Genomic DNA, 15,786 nt, shown 5'->3' with positions numbered 1-15,786 from the left:
CTTACGACCATATAACGTTCAATCTTTGGCTGAACTCGGTGAAAAAAAAGGTTAAATTTCAACAAAACATATAGAAATGAAACATTGTTTAAAGTTCATTCAGAACCTAGCCAATATGGAAACAAACCTACTTTTGTTTCTGCAGACTATGGAACTACAATGAGATGGGGTCATAAAGCTAATCCGGATAGGTGGTTCATAAACTTACAACCACAATTCCAAGAAGTTGTAGACGCAATGGAAGTGAATGGTGAACCAGATATAACGGGTATTTTCAGCGCGGCTTTAATGCCATTGAAAGATATGAAAGATGCAGATATTTTGGACCAGTATGAAATGAACATGGCTGAGGGAAATATAACACCTGACGTTCTAGAACATTTATCTCAAAGAACTACACAGAACCATAGAGATGGTATATTTGGTGAAGAGTTTAGAAAGAAAGTTAGGGAGAGAGAAGGAAGAGAACCTATTGTACATGACCTTGCAAACGAAAGTTTGCAAAATGTCATAAAAACTTACTTTGCAGACAATGAACTGAGAAGGGATGAATATTTAAGAAAACTCAAATGGACAGTACCAAATGAAATGTTAGTATTGAAAAACATGTTCCTTGACAAAATAAAACCAACTACAGAAATAAATGACGCAAGACTGAAACGTTGGGTAAAAGCTTTCCCATTCACAAAAGATATTATTGGTTACATGGAAAGAAAACCAGAATGGCTACAAAAACATATATTTGGAAACGAGCTTATTCTATATGGACAAGCTCTGTTTGAAGAGCTTGAACCGGAAACTCAGGAAAGAGTCATGCAAACAATACGCGAAGACTCAAATACAAACTATGACAAAATCTTTCTAGGATATAGGTTACCTGAGATGGGCGACCAGAGCCCAAAGGCAAAAAGGACATGGGAAATTTACAACATACTAGGTGAACATGAGGCAAAGATGCAACAACTTGAAGCAGAGGGCAAGTTACCAAAAGCGACACCAAAGAAGAAGAGAAGAGTAGAACAAAGTGAAAGTAGTGAAGAAGTAACTTCATCTAGTGAAAGTAGTGGCAATGAAGGAAAAAGAAGAGTTAAAAACTCAGTTAAAAACTCAGTCAGGAAGAAAGTAAAGCTTGGTCCGAGTGGGTTCTATTATGACATATAAATCCAACTATTCTATATTTTTACCCATATGAAATGTACGCCGCTCAGAATATAACGCCAACAGTTTTGGATGCCATGAACGGAAATGTTTCCGAATGGTATAACGAATGCGACAATGCCATTAGAAGGTCAGAAATAGTTCCTGGAATTTACGAATATACAACTGCTGTTTCTTATGGAAACGTAGGTGAGTTTGGAGAAGGTTCTTCAACAACAGTAGATATTGCTTGCGACAGGTTTCATATTATTTCTATTGACAACTCATTCTTATACGTGGAACAAGACATTGAAATAAAACATTCTGCCAAGTTGTCTGACAAGAAAGGTTGCAATGGAATTTTCTATGTCGGATACCAATATGCTCCAGAAGTTTTCATGGGATATAAGATATATTCTAACTCTGACTTAGTTCAAACAGTAACATGGGCAAACTATGAATGGTTCGCTTTGAGAAACTCAGTACAACCACAAGCTAGAGAACAAACAGACCAGTATGCAACTATTGAGAAAATAAGAAGACTTGACCCTAACGTTCCAGGAGTTTATGTTAACCTTTCTGGACAAACTGCAGCAGCAGTAACCAAAGTAAAACTGAAACTTAGAGTTCCTTTGTCATCTTTCCTCATCTTCAGGTTTTTAAGATACTTACCAAACTGGGCAGGAAAAATTTCTATTGAACTTACTCCAAGCAAAAATAACTTAGTCATTGCACCAACACAAGACCCATTCACTATTACAGACGTAAAGGGAACAAATCAAACGTCATTCGCCGAATTTTGCAAAGACAAAGTTGACTTAGACTTTGGTTTCTCAAACTTCAACAATGAAGTAAACTATTATTTTAATGCTGCTGGAACTGCTTGGGACCCAGTTAAGTTCACATGCGAAAAGTTTGAATGCAAGAGAATAGAAAGCAGACTTGCAGTCTATATGTTGGACCCAGATATTTCAAATGCTTTAGCTGCCAAATATATTGCAGTTCCACTTATGTTCCCTATACACCAAATATCTGTCAAAGACTTTGCAGGTGAAGTTGGAAACCAAAATCCAGGAGCCGCAGGTGCAAGAACAGATATTGCTTTAACAACTGCAATGAAACATGCAGATACTATGTTTGTACTGTTCAGACGAACTATAAATGACTATTCTTGTTTCTACAACCCTGGTATTAAATATCATATAAACATAGATGGCAAATATTATCCAAGAGAAGAATATTCTACAGTTGAGGATATGAGGTCATACAACTTGACATTAGATGCTATGAACTTTAACAACAACTTCACAACAACTATTAACCCTGAAATGCAAATTCTATTATGCCATATGTGAAAGTATGGACTCATACAGGAGGTCAAAAAACTCAATATACAAATGGAGACCGTTCAAACTTTTGGCTTGGCATTCCATTTGCTGACTCAGAAGACTTTATGGGTGGTATTTCAACTGTTGGTACAGTTCAAATACAATATACTGGTGACAGAGACGGTCCAGATGAATTGAGAGCAAAGAAGTTTACAAAACCAATAGCACTTTTCACGGAAGATGCTCTTTTGAAGATTCGTTCGATGAAACCTGCTGGGGCTCCTCAGATTGGCATAACGACAGCTTCCATCGAGCAGATTTTGGCAGCAGGTCAGTAAGTTGTTCTTGAACTGACTTCTCTCCGTCAAATATTGACAGTACGCCAGTTTTGACATAATATTGTATTATAAACTTTCCTTTAGTAATATCTGTAAGTTTTGAAGTTATATTTTTGTCTGCTTCAAGAACTTTCACCATTTCAGTTATACCAACTTTCTTTGCTTTATGAAAATATTTAGGTTCAGCAAAGACTGCTATTCTATAACATTTTCCATTGTTTGTGTAAAGAACTATTCTGTCAATGTATTTGTATTGTTTGTGAGTATAAACTTTGTTCTGCTTCAATTCAATAAGATATCCGAATACGTCCATCTTTTTATTCTAAGTAAAATGTCATTTCCGAAAAATAGAAGCGTAAGTGTTTCAAAAGGTTTAATGGCGGTGGCAGATGTGAAGTTAAATTCACCAACTCAAACAAACAGTCAAAGTGTTGTTGTCAATGTCAAAGACAGAGATGTTGAAGTGGGGAAACCATACGAAGACGAAGATGGTATAACAATTGTTCCTGTAAAAGAACCAACATATCCTGAAGTTAACAGAGACTTAAGTTCTGTTGCAGATATTCGAAACGACTACCAACAACTGAAAGACAAACTTCAAACTCAGGAGAAGATTTGTCAAGCTTTAAGTATAATGTTAAACTTGGTCGAACACAACCCTGTAAAAGTGAACTCATATGTCATTGCACCTCATGAAGTTTTGAAAGAACTATTGAAACTTTTGACAGAGGCAGACGATATAAACATCAAAGAAATAGAACCCGACATTAGTTGCTGTGGTGTTTCATATAATGTCATTGACAAGATATACGTTATGAAAGGAGGTGAAACGTTGAACTTAAAATATAGTTTCCCAGACGTTATAAAAATATTTGACGACCACAACATTTCATTAAAATTTATTTGCTAAGTAAATGGCAGAAGACATAATGGTTTATACTATTACGACTAAAAACCCTGAGTCATATAATTCTATAACAACAAACTTACAAAGTCCTCAAGGACGATATTGTAAACTAACCTTAAACACAATGACGACTAAAGCCTGTTTTGCTCTTTTGACACCAGAAGACTTTATTGTTGTGAATGGTAAAAAATACTCCTTTGAAGATACTTACTCAGATATACCACCAACAGGTTTTGTTGACTTATTTAATACTTTAAGTACGGGTGTAACATGTGCTGCAACTAGAGCAGGTTTCATTATGTTTGGATGTCCGACTGAGTTTACTATTAAACGATATGAGCTATAATACAAAACTTATATCTGGTTTTTACTACCAACAGTTTCCTATAACAGGAAAAGGTGTCATACAAGGAATGTCTATTCCATTGACATTAAGCACACCAATCTTATATATTGTTTCAAACTTAGGTTCAAAGTGTTATTCGAATGTCGACAGAAACTATTATGACCAAAAGATACTTATGCGTATAAACAATACTTTCTCTGCTGGTTTGCCTATTGTTCATTCGAATGCAGAATTTTCAACCTTAGTGAACTCAAACACTTTGGCAAGTATAACGTTGACATTAGTTGACGCAAACTTTGTTCCTGTAAAACTTTTATGTCCTATGTATTTGTCAATGACGGCAGAAAGTTTCGAATTGGAAGATGCAACTGGTGAAAGTATTGAATTACAAGAACAACTTCAACAACAAATAGCTCAAGAACAACAAATGCAACAAATGGAACAACAAAGTCAAGAATAAAAAATATTATTTTTTTATTTTTATAAAAATGTACAGAATAGATGTTTCAGATTTTTATGACTTCCAAGCATTCAGAAATATGTGTCCATTTAGAGACTATAACAAAGCAGTCGAGAATTTGAAACGTTTAGTCATTTATGTTGACTCTGCCCCAGAATGTTATGTCATGAAAGAATGGGATGTTGTCTTTAACAAACCAAGAGCAACAATAGTGTCTGAACAAGAATGTAGACAGAAACTTAAGAAAATAAAAGTTGTACAAGTTGGAATGAAGATGTTAGATGCTTGGGATATCTTATTGTCAAAGTTAGAAGATTTTTCAGTTCGAGGTATAAAGTTCTATACACCTTCTCCAAACTTCTATTCTATCTTCACTGGATATAAATACGAACAAGTAGAATGGAAAGAAAATATTATAGAAGCTTGGTTAGACCATGTCAAAGAAATTATATGCAATGGAAACGAAAAGGTTTATGAGTATATCTTATGTTGGTTTGCAAACATCTTACAACATCCAAGTGCTAAAAATGAAACTGCTCTCATTATAATTGGAAAACAAGGAACTGGTAAGAACACATTCTTTACAGATATCTTATGCAAACTGTTAGAAGGTTATTCGAACCCTAATATGACAAACTTAGAAAACATCTGTGGCAAGTTTAACTCCTCAATAGAGAATATGAAACTTATAGTTTGCAATGAACTTCAAAGTATAGATATAACAAAAGTTTTGAACTCAGATGCTTTGAAGAGTCTTATAACAGACAAAGTTGGAGTTGTTGAAAGAAAGTATAAAGACCAAAGAGTTTGTGAAAATGTTGCAAACTTCATTATGGTTTCAAACAATGCTGTTCCGATGAAGTTAGAAAGTTCTGACAGAAGATATGTAGTTGTCAGAACGTCAGATTCTCATATGCAAGATACAGAATATTTTGACGACTTAGCAGAAACTTTGACATCTGACTTTTACAACCACTTGTTCTCATATTTCATGACATTAGATATTTCTAAGTTCAATCCAAGACAAATTCCACATACCGAAGAGAGACAAACATTGTTAGAAGCAAACAAGAGTGTATATGAACTGTTCATAGAAGAAAGCGACTTTGAGTGTTTAGATGAAAAGTCTTTATATGATGAATATAAACAATATTGTCAAGAGTATGGTTATATGCCAGCGTCTAAACGAACATTCTTGGCAAATGTCAAAAGTCTTTTAGACGTACAGAATGGTGTATATACAAAGAAAAATTTTTCTGAGTAAATTTTAAAAAAAAATATTTTTTTATCCGATAGAAAAGATGACGAAATATATTTCAGTAAACAAGTACATGTCAGGACTTAAAGAAGAACTAGACCCATTCACATATTTGAATGTTTACTTCTACCATTTTGAAAAGTCTTCATTCAGCAAAGTTTGGAACATCGAACCAGTTAAGTTTGCTATTGTGACTAAAAATGGTGCGAAATTTGAAGACTTAGACATAGAAGGTTTGTTAACAGTCAAAGAAAGTTTTGACAGAAGGTTCTCAAACCTTAAAGAAGGCAAAGCATACAAACTTGTTATACCTTATGAACCAAAGAAGACAGACGACTATGAATATTATGAGTCTAAAGTTGTAGAAGTTCAAGGTAAATTGGGTAAAAAGATTTTAGAGTCTAAGCCAGTGTTTACTCCTAAAGAGGAAGAGAACATTGACATTGACCCAGAAATGTTCTAAAAATAAAATTTTATTTTTACATGTCAAATTTCTTTTTCTCTGGAACTGGTTCAGGTTCTTTCTTCTCTTCTACTTTTTTCTCTTTCTTTTCTTTCTTCTTCTTCTCTGGTGGAGATATGTCAAATTTCTCAGAACCATATCTATGTAAAAGTTCTTTGTCCTTTAATAGCTCATCTATTCTGTTTTCTATTTCATCTTCAAGAACACCGCATGTGTCTTCTTTGCATTCTAAGAACTTTTGTTGGACTTCATCTTTCCAATCGGCGTCATCTCTGTCAACAAGTCTGTCATTGACAAATTTTAAGACTGCTCTTTGTAATGTTTTATGGTTCTTGTCATATTCCCAGAAACAGAACTTTAGAACAAATTCACCTTTCTTGTTTACACTATGTAAGATTTTATGGTCGACAGATGTTTTGCTGTCAAAAAGTTTGTCTCGAATATAGATAGCGAAATCGCTAGACATTTTCTAAAAGATAAAAATTTTAATTTTTCTAAAAATATGTTAGAAAAAAAGTTTGCTGACATTGACAAGAAATTTGAGAATGTTTTAAACAAGAACAAGAGGAAGTTAGAAAATGCTCAGATAAAGCCTATACATGAAAAGTTCTTATTTGCTCAGAATGGTATAACAGGTCTAATTGCACCACCTGGGTCGGGTAAGACTTTCACTTATCTTAAAATGGCTGCACAACAACAAGAACTAGATGAGAAGAACCCATTCTATGAGTTAGTTGTTATTTGTTCGACTTCTGGTCAATTTGACCAAACCGTCAATTCGTTCAAAGATATTATAAAGAAGTCTAAGTTAGTATGTATAAAGGATACTGAGTTGTTAGATTGGATAAAGAAGTACCAAAGAAGAGTTTTGAAGTATAATGCTATAAATGAGTATATAAATTCTAAGTTTCAAAGACCCTAATGAGGAAATGCAGAGAATATTAGAGAAAAACACTTCAGAAACAAACAGAAAGAGATAGAATACATTTCGAAGAAATTGCAATCTTACGATTGGAAGACTTACCCTCATAGATGTCTTCTTATCTTAGATGATTTCGCCTCTCATCCTTTGTTAAAGAATAGAGAACAAGATATGTGTCGAATTCTTAAGAAGCTCAGACACTTTAACATCTCAGTTGTCATTTGTGTACAGACAGCAAAGAGTTTAAGTAAGGATGTTAAAAGAATACTTACTGACATAATACTTTTCCCCGGATTGTCCGAAGACGATTTCATGGAACTTATGAAAGAGTCCATGGCAGGTAAGTTTGACAGACATGAACTATGGGAGAAGTACAAAGTCATACAAGACCCTCATACTTCTTTCAGAATTCATATCTACGCAAACAAAGTTCAAATTGTAAAAAGTCAAGCTTGAAAAATCTAAGTGTTTAGTCTTAGTAAGATGGTAGCTTCTTAAAGCAAATACCATTGTTGAGTTTTATGTACGTGAAGAGAAGTACAATGAATTCAATTACGAGTACAATTGCAATGACAACTAAGGCAACTATTTTTGTCTTTTGCCAGCAAGGTACTTCTTCTCTTCCAATGGTTCGGCAGAACTATACTCACTCATGAGAAATGCCAAAACGGTTTAATAGAAAAAGTGTCATTTTTTTCATGTCCGAAGACTCGAAGGTGCAACACTTCCAAAATACCGACGAACTCAGAAGAGCAGCATGGCAGTATCTTCTTGACAACTTCTTTGAGTTCTCCAGGTACACCTTGGAAAATGCTGAAGAACTCCGACACAGAGAATTTGGAGAAATTGCACTCCAATACTACCTTGACAAACAAAGGGTAAATTAAGACTAAAAACTTAACGTTTAAAAAGTTGACTTTTTATAGAGTCTCCGAGTCACCGAGAAACTTGGTCAGATGTTAGCAGCTGCTACTTCCCTGAGGAGGATGGAAGCGTTACATACATCAGGTTTCAAAAACAACGAACCTGGAATTGCGTACCAAATTCGCAATTACATGACCATGGAAGAGTACGAAAGTTTTCTACAAGAGAAACCAGCTCTAAACAACTCAGAAAAGAAAGAGTAAACAGTTTAATTCGTAATTGTTTATTTTTTACTTGTAAGGGCAAGCTGCAAGTATGAAGTCGACTATCTCCGTCTTTGTTTTGACGAGCTGGACGGCTCTTGCGAGTACGTCTGTTTTGCGGTCTCCAGCTGGTGTCTGACCTTCGTAATTGCGCATGTTCTTGAGAGCTCCAACTGTAAATGGTTGTAGGATGAAGAGTCTCTCAGACTGCTTGAGGTAGTCTTCACGGTCACGAACCGAATCTGTGGTACGAGTCGAATCGGTCGATTTGAGGGAAGAGACTGAAAGCCTGTCGTCTTCCATTGGAGCTGTAGCATACTCTTTGCGTAAGCGGTTCAGACCTTCTTCGAAGTCTTGGTCTCTCTTCGATTGAGATTGGAATTGGAATTGCCGGGGTGGAGCTTGCTGGAACATCCATGGGTTGGGGGAGTAAGGCATAGGTTGAGGAGGGTAGTTCGGGAAGCCTTGTGGTGGGTAGTAACCTTGAGGTGGAAATTGGTAGTAATTCGGAGGTACTTGCTGGAACTGAGGTTGCTGAGGAGACTGTTGTGGTTCTTTAGGTTCCTCTGGTTTGGGAATGGACTCGGTTGGTGGGACGTCGGACATTCGTTTGTGGCTTAACCGTCGGACCACAACGATAAAAATCTCTGCTACTAGCAGTACTTTTACTGACAGTAGCAGTACTTTTTCTGACAGTAGCAGTACTTTTACTGACAGTAGCAGTACTTTATCGTCGAAAACCCTCTCAAATTTTCCTTTTTACTGACAGTAGCAGTACTTTTACTGACAGTAGCAGTACTTTTTCTGACAGTAGCAGTACTTTTACTGACAGTAGCAATGGTCGAGGTCGAACCTACCGACGAGGCAATTTACCTAATTGAAATTAACGAGCTTGTTAAAGACTTCTTCAGGCAGAATGTAAAAGGCAAGCTTGTTAACGGTTGGATAACGGGAAGGGCTGCGTTGAATCTCGAGATTTCGACTGGAATTCCAATTGAGGTACCAGAAGGCACTCCTTTCGATGACATAAAGCAAGCAAAGAAGGAAGCCATTATAAAGTTCTTTGCCAAGCGTCCTTGGATACTACTTCCAAACAGAGAGAACCCTTTCCCAAGAATGAACCAAATTCTCAAGGGTCTCCTTCACTTCTCTGGTCAGCCGTTCTACATAACCTGTGAAGGCGACATTCAGCCAGTTCAGTAAACATCTCATTTTAACTCACTTTTTTTATGTTTTTACTCACACTCGTACTCACCAGGTATGAGTACAACTATTTCAACTGTGAACCTTGTATTGACCGGTCTTCCTGTAAATGCAAGTTCGGTCAATACACAGTTTATGGTGGCAAGAAGGACAGTGGGGAATGTTATTCTGACATCTGTTGTTGCGCTCGAGAGAGAATTGAAATTCCAGACCCAACTCCAACAAGAATTCTCAAGTTACCAGAGACTCGTGTGAAGAAGAAGCCTTCTGGTAAGTTTCTTATAGCCATCTATATGGCACGTTTAGAGGAAAAACATTTTTTCATTTTTTGAATGAAGCAAGTTAAATTTGTCCCACACCAAACTCAATGGACCGATGAAGAGTTTCAAGCTATGGTTGAAGGTGTTGAGAACGACATAGACGGCGAACTTGAAGGAGCTCAAACCACAATTGCAACCAAAATTGCACAAGTCAAGGAACAGATACCTCCACTTAAAGCTACCAAAGCTACTCTTGACCTCATGGATACTTACCGTTTAGAAGAAAAGAGTGGAATAAGACAATTAAAATTGAAACTTCTAAACTACGAAGCTATACTCCAAAAGTTAGCAGAAATGAGAAGACTTTACCAGAGCTACTTACATGTAAGGGACTTACCTTCAAGCAGTCCGACCAAAGATGAATTTTCTGACATTGTCCCAATTTTGTCCGAAAGTCAGCTCAGATGTTTTGAACTGTTCCCAACATATCCAGAATATGAACGTTTGCCTGAACTCTTCCGCAATCTCAAAAAACGTTTTTTGGTTCTCATGTTCGAAACTTTTATCGGAAGAGACAACAAACGTTCAGAAGAAGAACAAGATATTATTTTAAACTTGTTGTATGACATAACTGTCATAACAAGCTTTTTGAAGTAAAACCGCCATTCTCAAACCACTTCATTTTTTCGATGTCCGAACAAGCACCGAAGCCGAACACAATGGCAGATGTCCTTTCAAGGTTGCCAGACAAGCGCCCAGTTCAAATTCAAATTGCCCAATTGAAAGCTCATCTGACAAACACCATTAAGACTCTCCAAAGTAGTCTTATGACAGAGATGACCAATCTCAAAGCCGATGTCCTCATGAACCAAGCTTCCAATGAGAAATGCCTGAACGATTTCTCAGAATCGTTGCGCAATTACGAGAGAGAGAACCGAGACCTTGCCAGACTCATCTACCGTTTCTTCGAAGAGATAGACGCCATCTGGAAGGTACTCGGAAAGGACAGAACATGCAACACCGTACTTCGTGAGTACCAAATTGAAGAAGGAATTGTCGAGGAAGAAGAGGAAGAAGAGGAAGAAGAGAAACACGAAGAAGTTCCTGAAGCCGCTACATGGGCAACCCTTGTTGCCGATGACGGTTACGAAATTTCCCAACCCTACCCATACCAAATCCGCAACAAGGAGACAGGCAAGGTTCTTACCCCAGTCCTCAACAACTTGGGACACTTGAACCTTAACCTTCGGAATCGCGGTTCAATCTCCATGGGCAAGCTTGTCGTAATTCAATGAGTTCCAAATCCAGACAAGAAGACGAAGGTCAGACACATTGACGGTGACAAGCTCAACAACCGTAAGGAGAACCTCGAGTGGTTCTAAGAGTAAAAAAAATTATTTTAGGGGAAAACCCCAAGTAAATTTAAGTTTTTATTTTTGGTATTCGTACCAATCTTGGAATGTGAAGACCACATCCCAACCTCTGTACGTGAGTCTTGGGTCCACGTCTAAGACCCTTCTGTAGCAATTCCAAGCCCGAGCAAATTCAATTGTCAACCACTCGTCTCCTCTGTAGTCTTCAATCCATTCTTTGAAGAGACGGTCGAGTTCGGGCTTGGAATATCTCTTGCCTGGGTCCGAGACCAACATTTGGTTGAACTGGACGAAGCGCTCAGGGATGTACGCCATTAAAAAAATGTCACTTTTTAAAAAATAAATTTTTATTTCATGCAATGTTTAACTATTTCACCATCTTCTTTAACACCCCAGTACTTACGCTTGGAGAGGACATGAACTTCGGTGAAAATTTTGTCCAATTTGAATTGACCCATCTTTTCACCGACCATTCCCATTTCAATGAGTTTGTTATAGCCTTCTTCGTTCGTCATGAGTGCGTCAATGTTCTCATAGTAAACCTTGACTTTCGATTTGACTTCGGAGAAGAATTTGTTGTACTCGTCAAGGACTGCCTTTGCGAACTGAGGGTAAGACCAATGTTCGACAATAGGTTTTAATGTGGTTACTAAGCCACTTTGACCTTGAGTGAATTCGTACTTCAAAACAAAAGGAGAAAACCTTTCAACAAAGTTGTCGACCTTCTCATAATGTTTACTCTTCATCTCTTGAGGTTTCTTAATGGAATATCCCCATGTCGAATTCATAAGCAATTTGAGTGTCATTGCAAGTTTGGGGTTTGAAGCTTTCCTAATATCATACAGTTGTTGTATGACTTTTCCAACTGTATAGTTCCTTCCCGGGAACTCATCATCTTCGTTTGGAATTCCAGTCGGAATATATTGGACAAACCTCATGTATGCAGTGTTAAGGTCGACATAGTATATCTTTTCATCTGAGTCGAACTTGTCGCAACCAATTGGTCCAGTTTGTGGAAATTCAAGTGAGTCTCTTATCTTCTGAGAAACTTCTCCTGTTATCTCATAAACATCGTCGAAGCAACCTGTTTCATATAAAACCTTCTGACCTAACTCAGATGCTCTCCAATACAATTTGACGTCAATTGGATGTCTCAATGGAAGTTTGTTTATAGCATCTTGAAGTTCTTGCAACCTCATTGGAAGTTCTTCTGGTTCAGGTTGGTATCCGAACATACCAACCCTTGTGGAAACTTCTTTTGTACTAGAACTTTGTCTGGAACAACTTTTGGTCTTGCTAACAATGAAAAGTTTGTTTCGTCTTTTGGTACAAAAGTTTCTGTCAGCTTGTCATCTGGAATTGGTTCCAACAAACCTTTCTCGAAAAGAATGTTTACAGCTCTGACAATGTTGCACTTACTTTTACCAAAGAATGGGTTTGTAAGACTTTCGTTCAACATGAAGTGGTTGTGGACAATTACAATCTTCAACCATGGTAAGTCTTTGTCAACAACATAGTCGTCATGTGAAGAACCTTTAGCTGTAGGTATGTTGACTCGGATATTGCATTTGCCAACGGTGCAATTTTTGCCAATTGACCTCTGAGAATGTACCTTGTCTTCACACATGACTCAAGATACTTCATCTTCTCATCTGTAACAAGACCAGAGTTCCTGAGACATGTAAGAATGCAAGGTTCGTTGACAATTGTTTCAATTGAATTGTAAATTCCATACCTTGTCAAGTCAATGTCAGACTTATTTATGAACGGGAAGTATCCAGCATGTTGTCTGACTGCTTGAGGGTTAGGTTGGTACCATTCGAACTTGACACTTGCAATTCCTTCAATTGCATTCAAAATGTCTGAGTCGGAGTCAACCATTTGTTCTCTCTTTGTAGTCTTGAAAGCGTCAAGAAGTTTTGCGGCTGTTTGTTCATTGCCATGTGCATAGTAAATGTGACCATCCAAATCTGTTATGGTCAATCTGAGATTGTGTCCTTTCTTATTTCCGTCTTGAATTGCAGCAAGTACACCCATGAAGCCTTCTTTGTTCTTTCCTTCGTCAAAGTTTACTGTAAAGGTTCGACCAGATGTAATTTGACTTCTAACTTCACGATACTTTTCATATGCATATCTTGTTCTTTCCATGGGAGCATGTGCGTCTTCACCTTTTCCTTTTTTCCTTCTCAAAGGATGCAATTGTTCGTCATGTTTCCAGTAGAATCTGGCAAAGCCCGTCGTGTCCTTCAACTTGAGGTTCACTAACATCGAAAGGCATGTCCATAAGACGTTCTTCTTCTAACCTCTCTAGTCCGTTTGGATAATTGGCACGTGCTGTTTCCAAATCCATTTCGTAGCGAAGACCAGACAATTTGTCATAGACTTTTATGGGTCTTCCCTTCCTATATTTAAAATTCTTCGAAACTCTCCAACCATATCTTTGTAACTCTGCTTTTATTCTAGCAGACTTTCTATCCATTCTATATGGGGGCATTTTTGTTATATACGAAAACGATGAAAACGGTTTGACAGAAAAGTGACAACTTTACGTGTCAAAAATATAAAAAGTGATATTTTATTCATCATTATCTTCTTCATAATTTATTTCATATTCTTCGTCTTACCAACAAAAGATGGGAATGTGAACAATTGCGGGCAATTTTTAGCCATTTTGGCTTGGAACTAGAGCCTGCGAGGTACATGGATAGTATCAGTACCTCACAGGCTCTAGTTCTCTATATGGCGCCGAGAAATTTTGGTGAAATGTGGTCGCATTTCACCAAAATTTTTCGGCGCCATAGGATGAATTGGAGGGTGAGAGATATTATTCATACAATACTACTCTCACCCTCCAATTCCCAGCCAAAATGGCTAAAATTGCCCGCAATGTGAACAATTGCGGGGCAATTTTTAGCCATTTTGGCTTGGAACTAGAGCCTGCGAGGTACATGGATAGTATCAGTACCTCACAGGCTCTAGTTCTCTATATGGCGCCGAGAAATTTTTTGGTGAAATGTGTCGCATTTCACCAAAATTTTTCGGCGCCATAGGATGAATGGGTGAGAGATATTATTTCATACAATACTACTCTCACCCTCCAATTCCCAGCCAAAATGGCTAAAAATTGCCGCAATGTGAACAATTGCGGGCAATTTTTAGCCATTTTGGCTTGGAACTAGAGCCTGCGAGGTACAGGATAGTATCATACCTCACAGGCTCTAGTTCTCTATATGCGCCGAGAAATTTTGGTGAAATGTGGTCGCATTTCACCAAAATTTTTTCGGCGCCATAGGATGAATTGGAGGGTGAGAGATATTATTTCATACAATACTACTCTCACCCTAATTCCCAGCCAAAATGGCTAAAAATTGCCCGCAATGTGAACAATTGCGGGCAATTTTAGCCATTTTGGCTTGGAACTAGAGCCTGCGAGGTACATGGATAGTATCAGTACCTCACAGTACGTTTCTCTATATGGCGCCGGAGAAATTTTGGTGAAATGTGGTCGCATTTCACCAAATTTTTTCGGCGCCATAGGATGAATTGGAGGGTGAGAGATATTATTTCATACAATACTACTCTCACCCTCCAATTCCCAGCCAAATGGCTAAAAATTGCCGCAATGTGAACAATTGCGGGCAATTTTTAGCCATTTTGGCTTGGAACTAGAGCTGCGAGGTACATGGATAGTATCAGTACCTCACAGGCTCTAGTTCTCTATATGGCGCCGAGAAATTTTGGTGAAATGTGGTCGCATTTCACCAAAATTTTTTCGGCGCCATAGGATGAATTGGAGGGTGAGAGATATTATTTCATACAATACTACTCTCACCCCCAATTCCAGCCAAAATGGCTAAAATTGCCCGCAATGTGAACAATTGCGGGCAATTTTTAGCCATTTTGGCTTGGAACTAGAGCCTGCGAGGTACATGGATAGTATCAGTACCTCACAGGCTCTAGTTCTCTATATGGGCCCGAGAAATTTTGGTGAAATGTGGTCGCATTTCACCAAAATTTTTTCGGCGCCATAGGATGAATTGGAGGGTGAGAGATATTATTTCATACAATACTACTCTCACCCTCCAATTCCCAGCCAAAATGGCTAAAAATTGCCCGCAATGTGAACAATTGCGGGCAATTTTTAGCCATTTTGGCTTGGAACTAGAGCCTGCGAGGTACATGGATAGTATCAGTACCTCACAGGCTCTAGTTCTCTATATGGCGCCGAGAAATTTTGGTGAAATGTGGTCGCATTTTCACCAAAATTTTTTCGGCGCCATAGGAATGAATTGGGGGTGAGAGATATTATTTCATACAATACTACTCTCACCCTCAATTTTAATTACTTAAACTATTCCTATTTTTTGACATAATGTCACTTTTACTAGATACTGACACAATGTCAGATCTCTTTTTTCGTATATAGAACAGTAATAGAGAGTTGACTTGGTTTAGTTTGAAACTAAACTTTGGTTTGTTTTTATCTTCAGGTTTTGTTGTCTCTTCTATCGGTTTTTCGTCACTTTTTCGCTCTCTCTTACTTCATACATTGTTGTCGCAAATCTTCATGAATATCATAATGCCATTTGTTTTTGTTTTTCCTTAACTTTTGTGTTTGTTGTAAAGTTTAGAATATCTTCGACTCAAGTCAATGAGATGTTCTA

At 37.5% G+C, this 15,786-nt stretch overlaps 7 protein-coding genes and 5 pseudogenes across 12 annotated transcripts, besides 5 other annotated features; 8 read left to right on the top strand and 4 right to left on the bottom strand.

Moving 5' to 3' along the window:
* Positions 1-102: 102 nt before the first annotated feature.
* Positions 103-7,850: a mobile genetic element.
* Positions 1,536-2,612, top strand: TVAGG3_0738370 (annotated as a pseudogene). Its single transcript has one exon. A coding segment is annotated over exon 1 (1,077 nt).
* TVAGG3_0738360 (protein of unknown function, DUF4106 family) lies at positions 3,180-3,713 on the top strand (the record flags this gene model as incomplete). Its single annotated transcript, XM_051244787.1, has 1 exon — positions 3,180-3,713. The coding sequence occupies one exon, from the start codon at positions 3,180-3,182 to the stop codon at positions 3,711-3,713; it is 534 nt and encodes a 177-aa protein (XP_051091374.1).
* On the top strand, positions 3,718-4,516 carry TVAGG3_0738350 (annotated as a pseudogene). Its single transcript has one exon. A coding segment is annotated over exon 1 (799 nt).
* Positions 4,545-5,780, top strand: TVAGG3_0738340 (uncharacterized protein; the record flags this gene model as incomplete). Its single annotated transcript, XM_051244786.1, has 1 exon — positions 4,545-5,780. The coding sequence occupies one exon, from the start codon at positions 4,545-4,547 to the stop codon at positions 5,778-5,780; it is 1,236 nt and encodes a 411-aa protein (XP_051091373.1).
* On the top strand, positions 5,818-6,237 carry TVAGG3_0738330 (protein of unknown function, DUF4108 family; the record flags this gene model as incomplete). Its single annotated transcript, XM_051244785.1, has 1 exon — positions 5,818-6,237. The coding sequence occupies one exon, from the start codon at positions 5,818-5,820 to the stop codon at positions 6,235-6,237; it is 420 nt and encodes a 139-aa protein (XP_051091372.1).
* Positions 6,254-6,703, bottom strand: TVAGG3_0738320 (uncharacterized protein; the record flags this gene model as incomplete). Its single annotated transcript, XM_051244784.1, has 1 exon — positions 6,254-6,703. The coding sequence occupies one exon, from the start codon at positions 6,701-6,703 to the stop codon at positions 6,254-6,256; it is 450 nt and encodes a 149-aa protein (XP_051091371.1).
* Positions 6,740-7,069, top strand: TVAGG3_0738310 (P-loop containing nucleoside triphosphate hydrolases family; the record flags this gene model as incomplete). The annotated part of the gene is made up of 1 exon (XM_051244783.1): positions 6,740-7,069. A coding segment is annotated over one exon (330 nt), but the record flags the coding sequence as incomplete, so codon positions are not given.
* On the top strand, positions 7,167-7,615 carry TVAGG3_0738300 (annotated as a pseudogene). Its single transcript has one exon. A coding segment is annotated over exon 1 (449 nt).
* A 463-nt stretch (positions 7,851-8,313) lies between the features above and the next one.
* TVAGG3_0738280 (uncharacterized protein) lies at positions 8,314-8,892 on the bottom strand (the record flags this gene model as incomplete). Its single annotated transcript, XM_051244782.1, has 1 exon — positions 8,314-8,892. One exon carries the CDS (start codon positions 8,890-8,892, stop codon positions 8,314-8,316), a length of 579 nt encoding a protein of 192 aa, XP_051091369.1.
* Positions 8,893-9,821: 929 nt separating this feature from the next.
* TVAGG3_0738270 lies at positions 9,822-11,044 on the top strand (annotated as a pseudogene). Its single transcript has one exon. A coding segment is annotated over exon 1 (1,223 nt).
* Positions 11,045-11,179: 135 nt separating this feature from the next.
* Positions 11,180-11,437, bottom strand: TVAGG3_0738260 (uncharacterized protein; the record flags this gene model as incomplete). The annotated part of the gene is made up of 1 exon (XM_001297496.1): positions 11,180-11,437. One exon carries the CDS (start codon positions 11,435-11,437, stop codon positions 11,180-11,182), a length of 258 nt encoding a protein of 85 aa, XP_001297497.1.
* Positions 11,438-12,660: 1,223 nt separating this feature from the next.
* Positions 12,661-13,601, bottom strand: TVAGG3_0738250 (annotated as a pseudogene). The gene has a single exon. A coding segment is annotated over exon 1 (941 nt).
* Positions 13,602-13,619: 18 nt separating this feature from the next.
* Positions 13,620-13,681: a mobile genetic element.
* Positions 13,682-13,801: 120 nt separating this feature from the next.
* Positions 13,802-13,916: a mobile genetic element.
* A 1,114-nt stretch (positions 13,917-15,030) lies between these two features.
* Positions 15,031-15,139: a mobile genetic element.
* A 141-nt stretch (positions 15,140-15,280) lies between these two features.
* Positions 15,281-15,390: a mobile genetic element.
* The last annotated feature ends 396 nt before the right edge of the window (positions 15,391-15,786 follow it).

Source organism: Trichomonas vaginalis, chromosome III (assembly GCF_026262505.1).
Source record: "Trichomonas vaginalis G3 chromosome III, whole genome shotgun sequence".
Lineage (NCBI taxonomy): Eukaryota > Parabasalia > Trichomonadida > Trichomonadidae > Trichomonas > Trichomonas vaginalis.
This window is presented reverse-complemented; position numbering and strand designations above follow the sequence as displayed.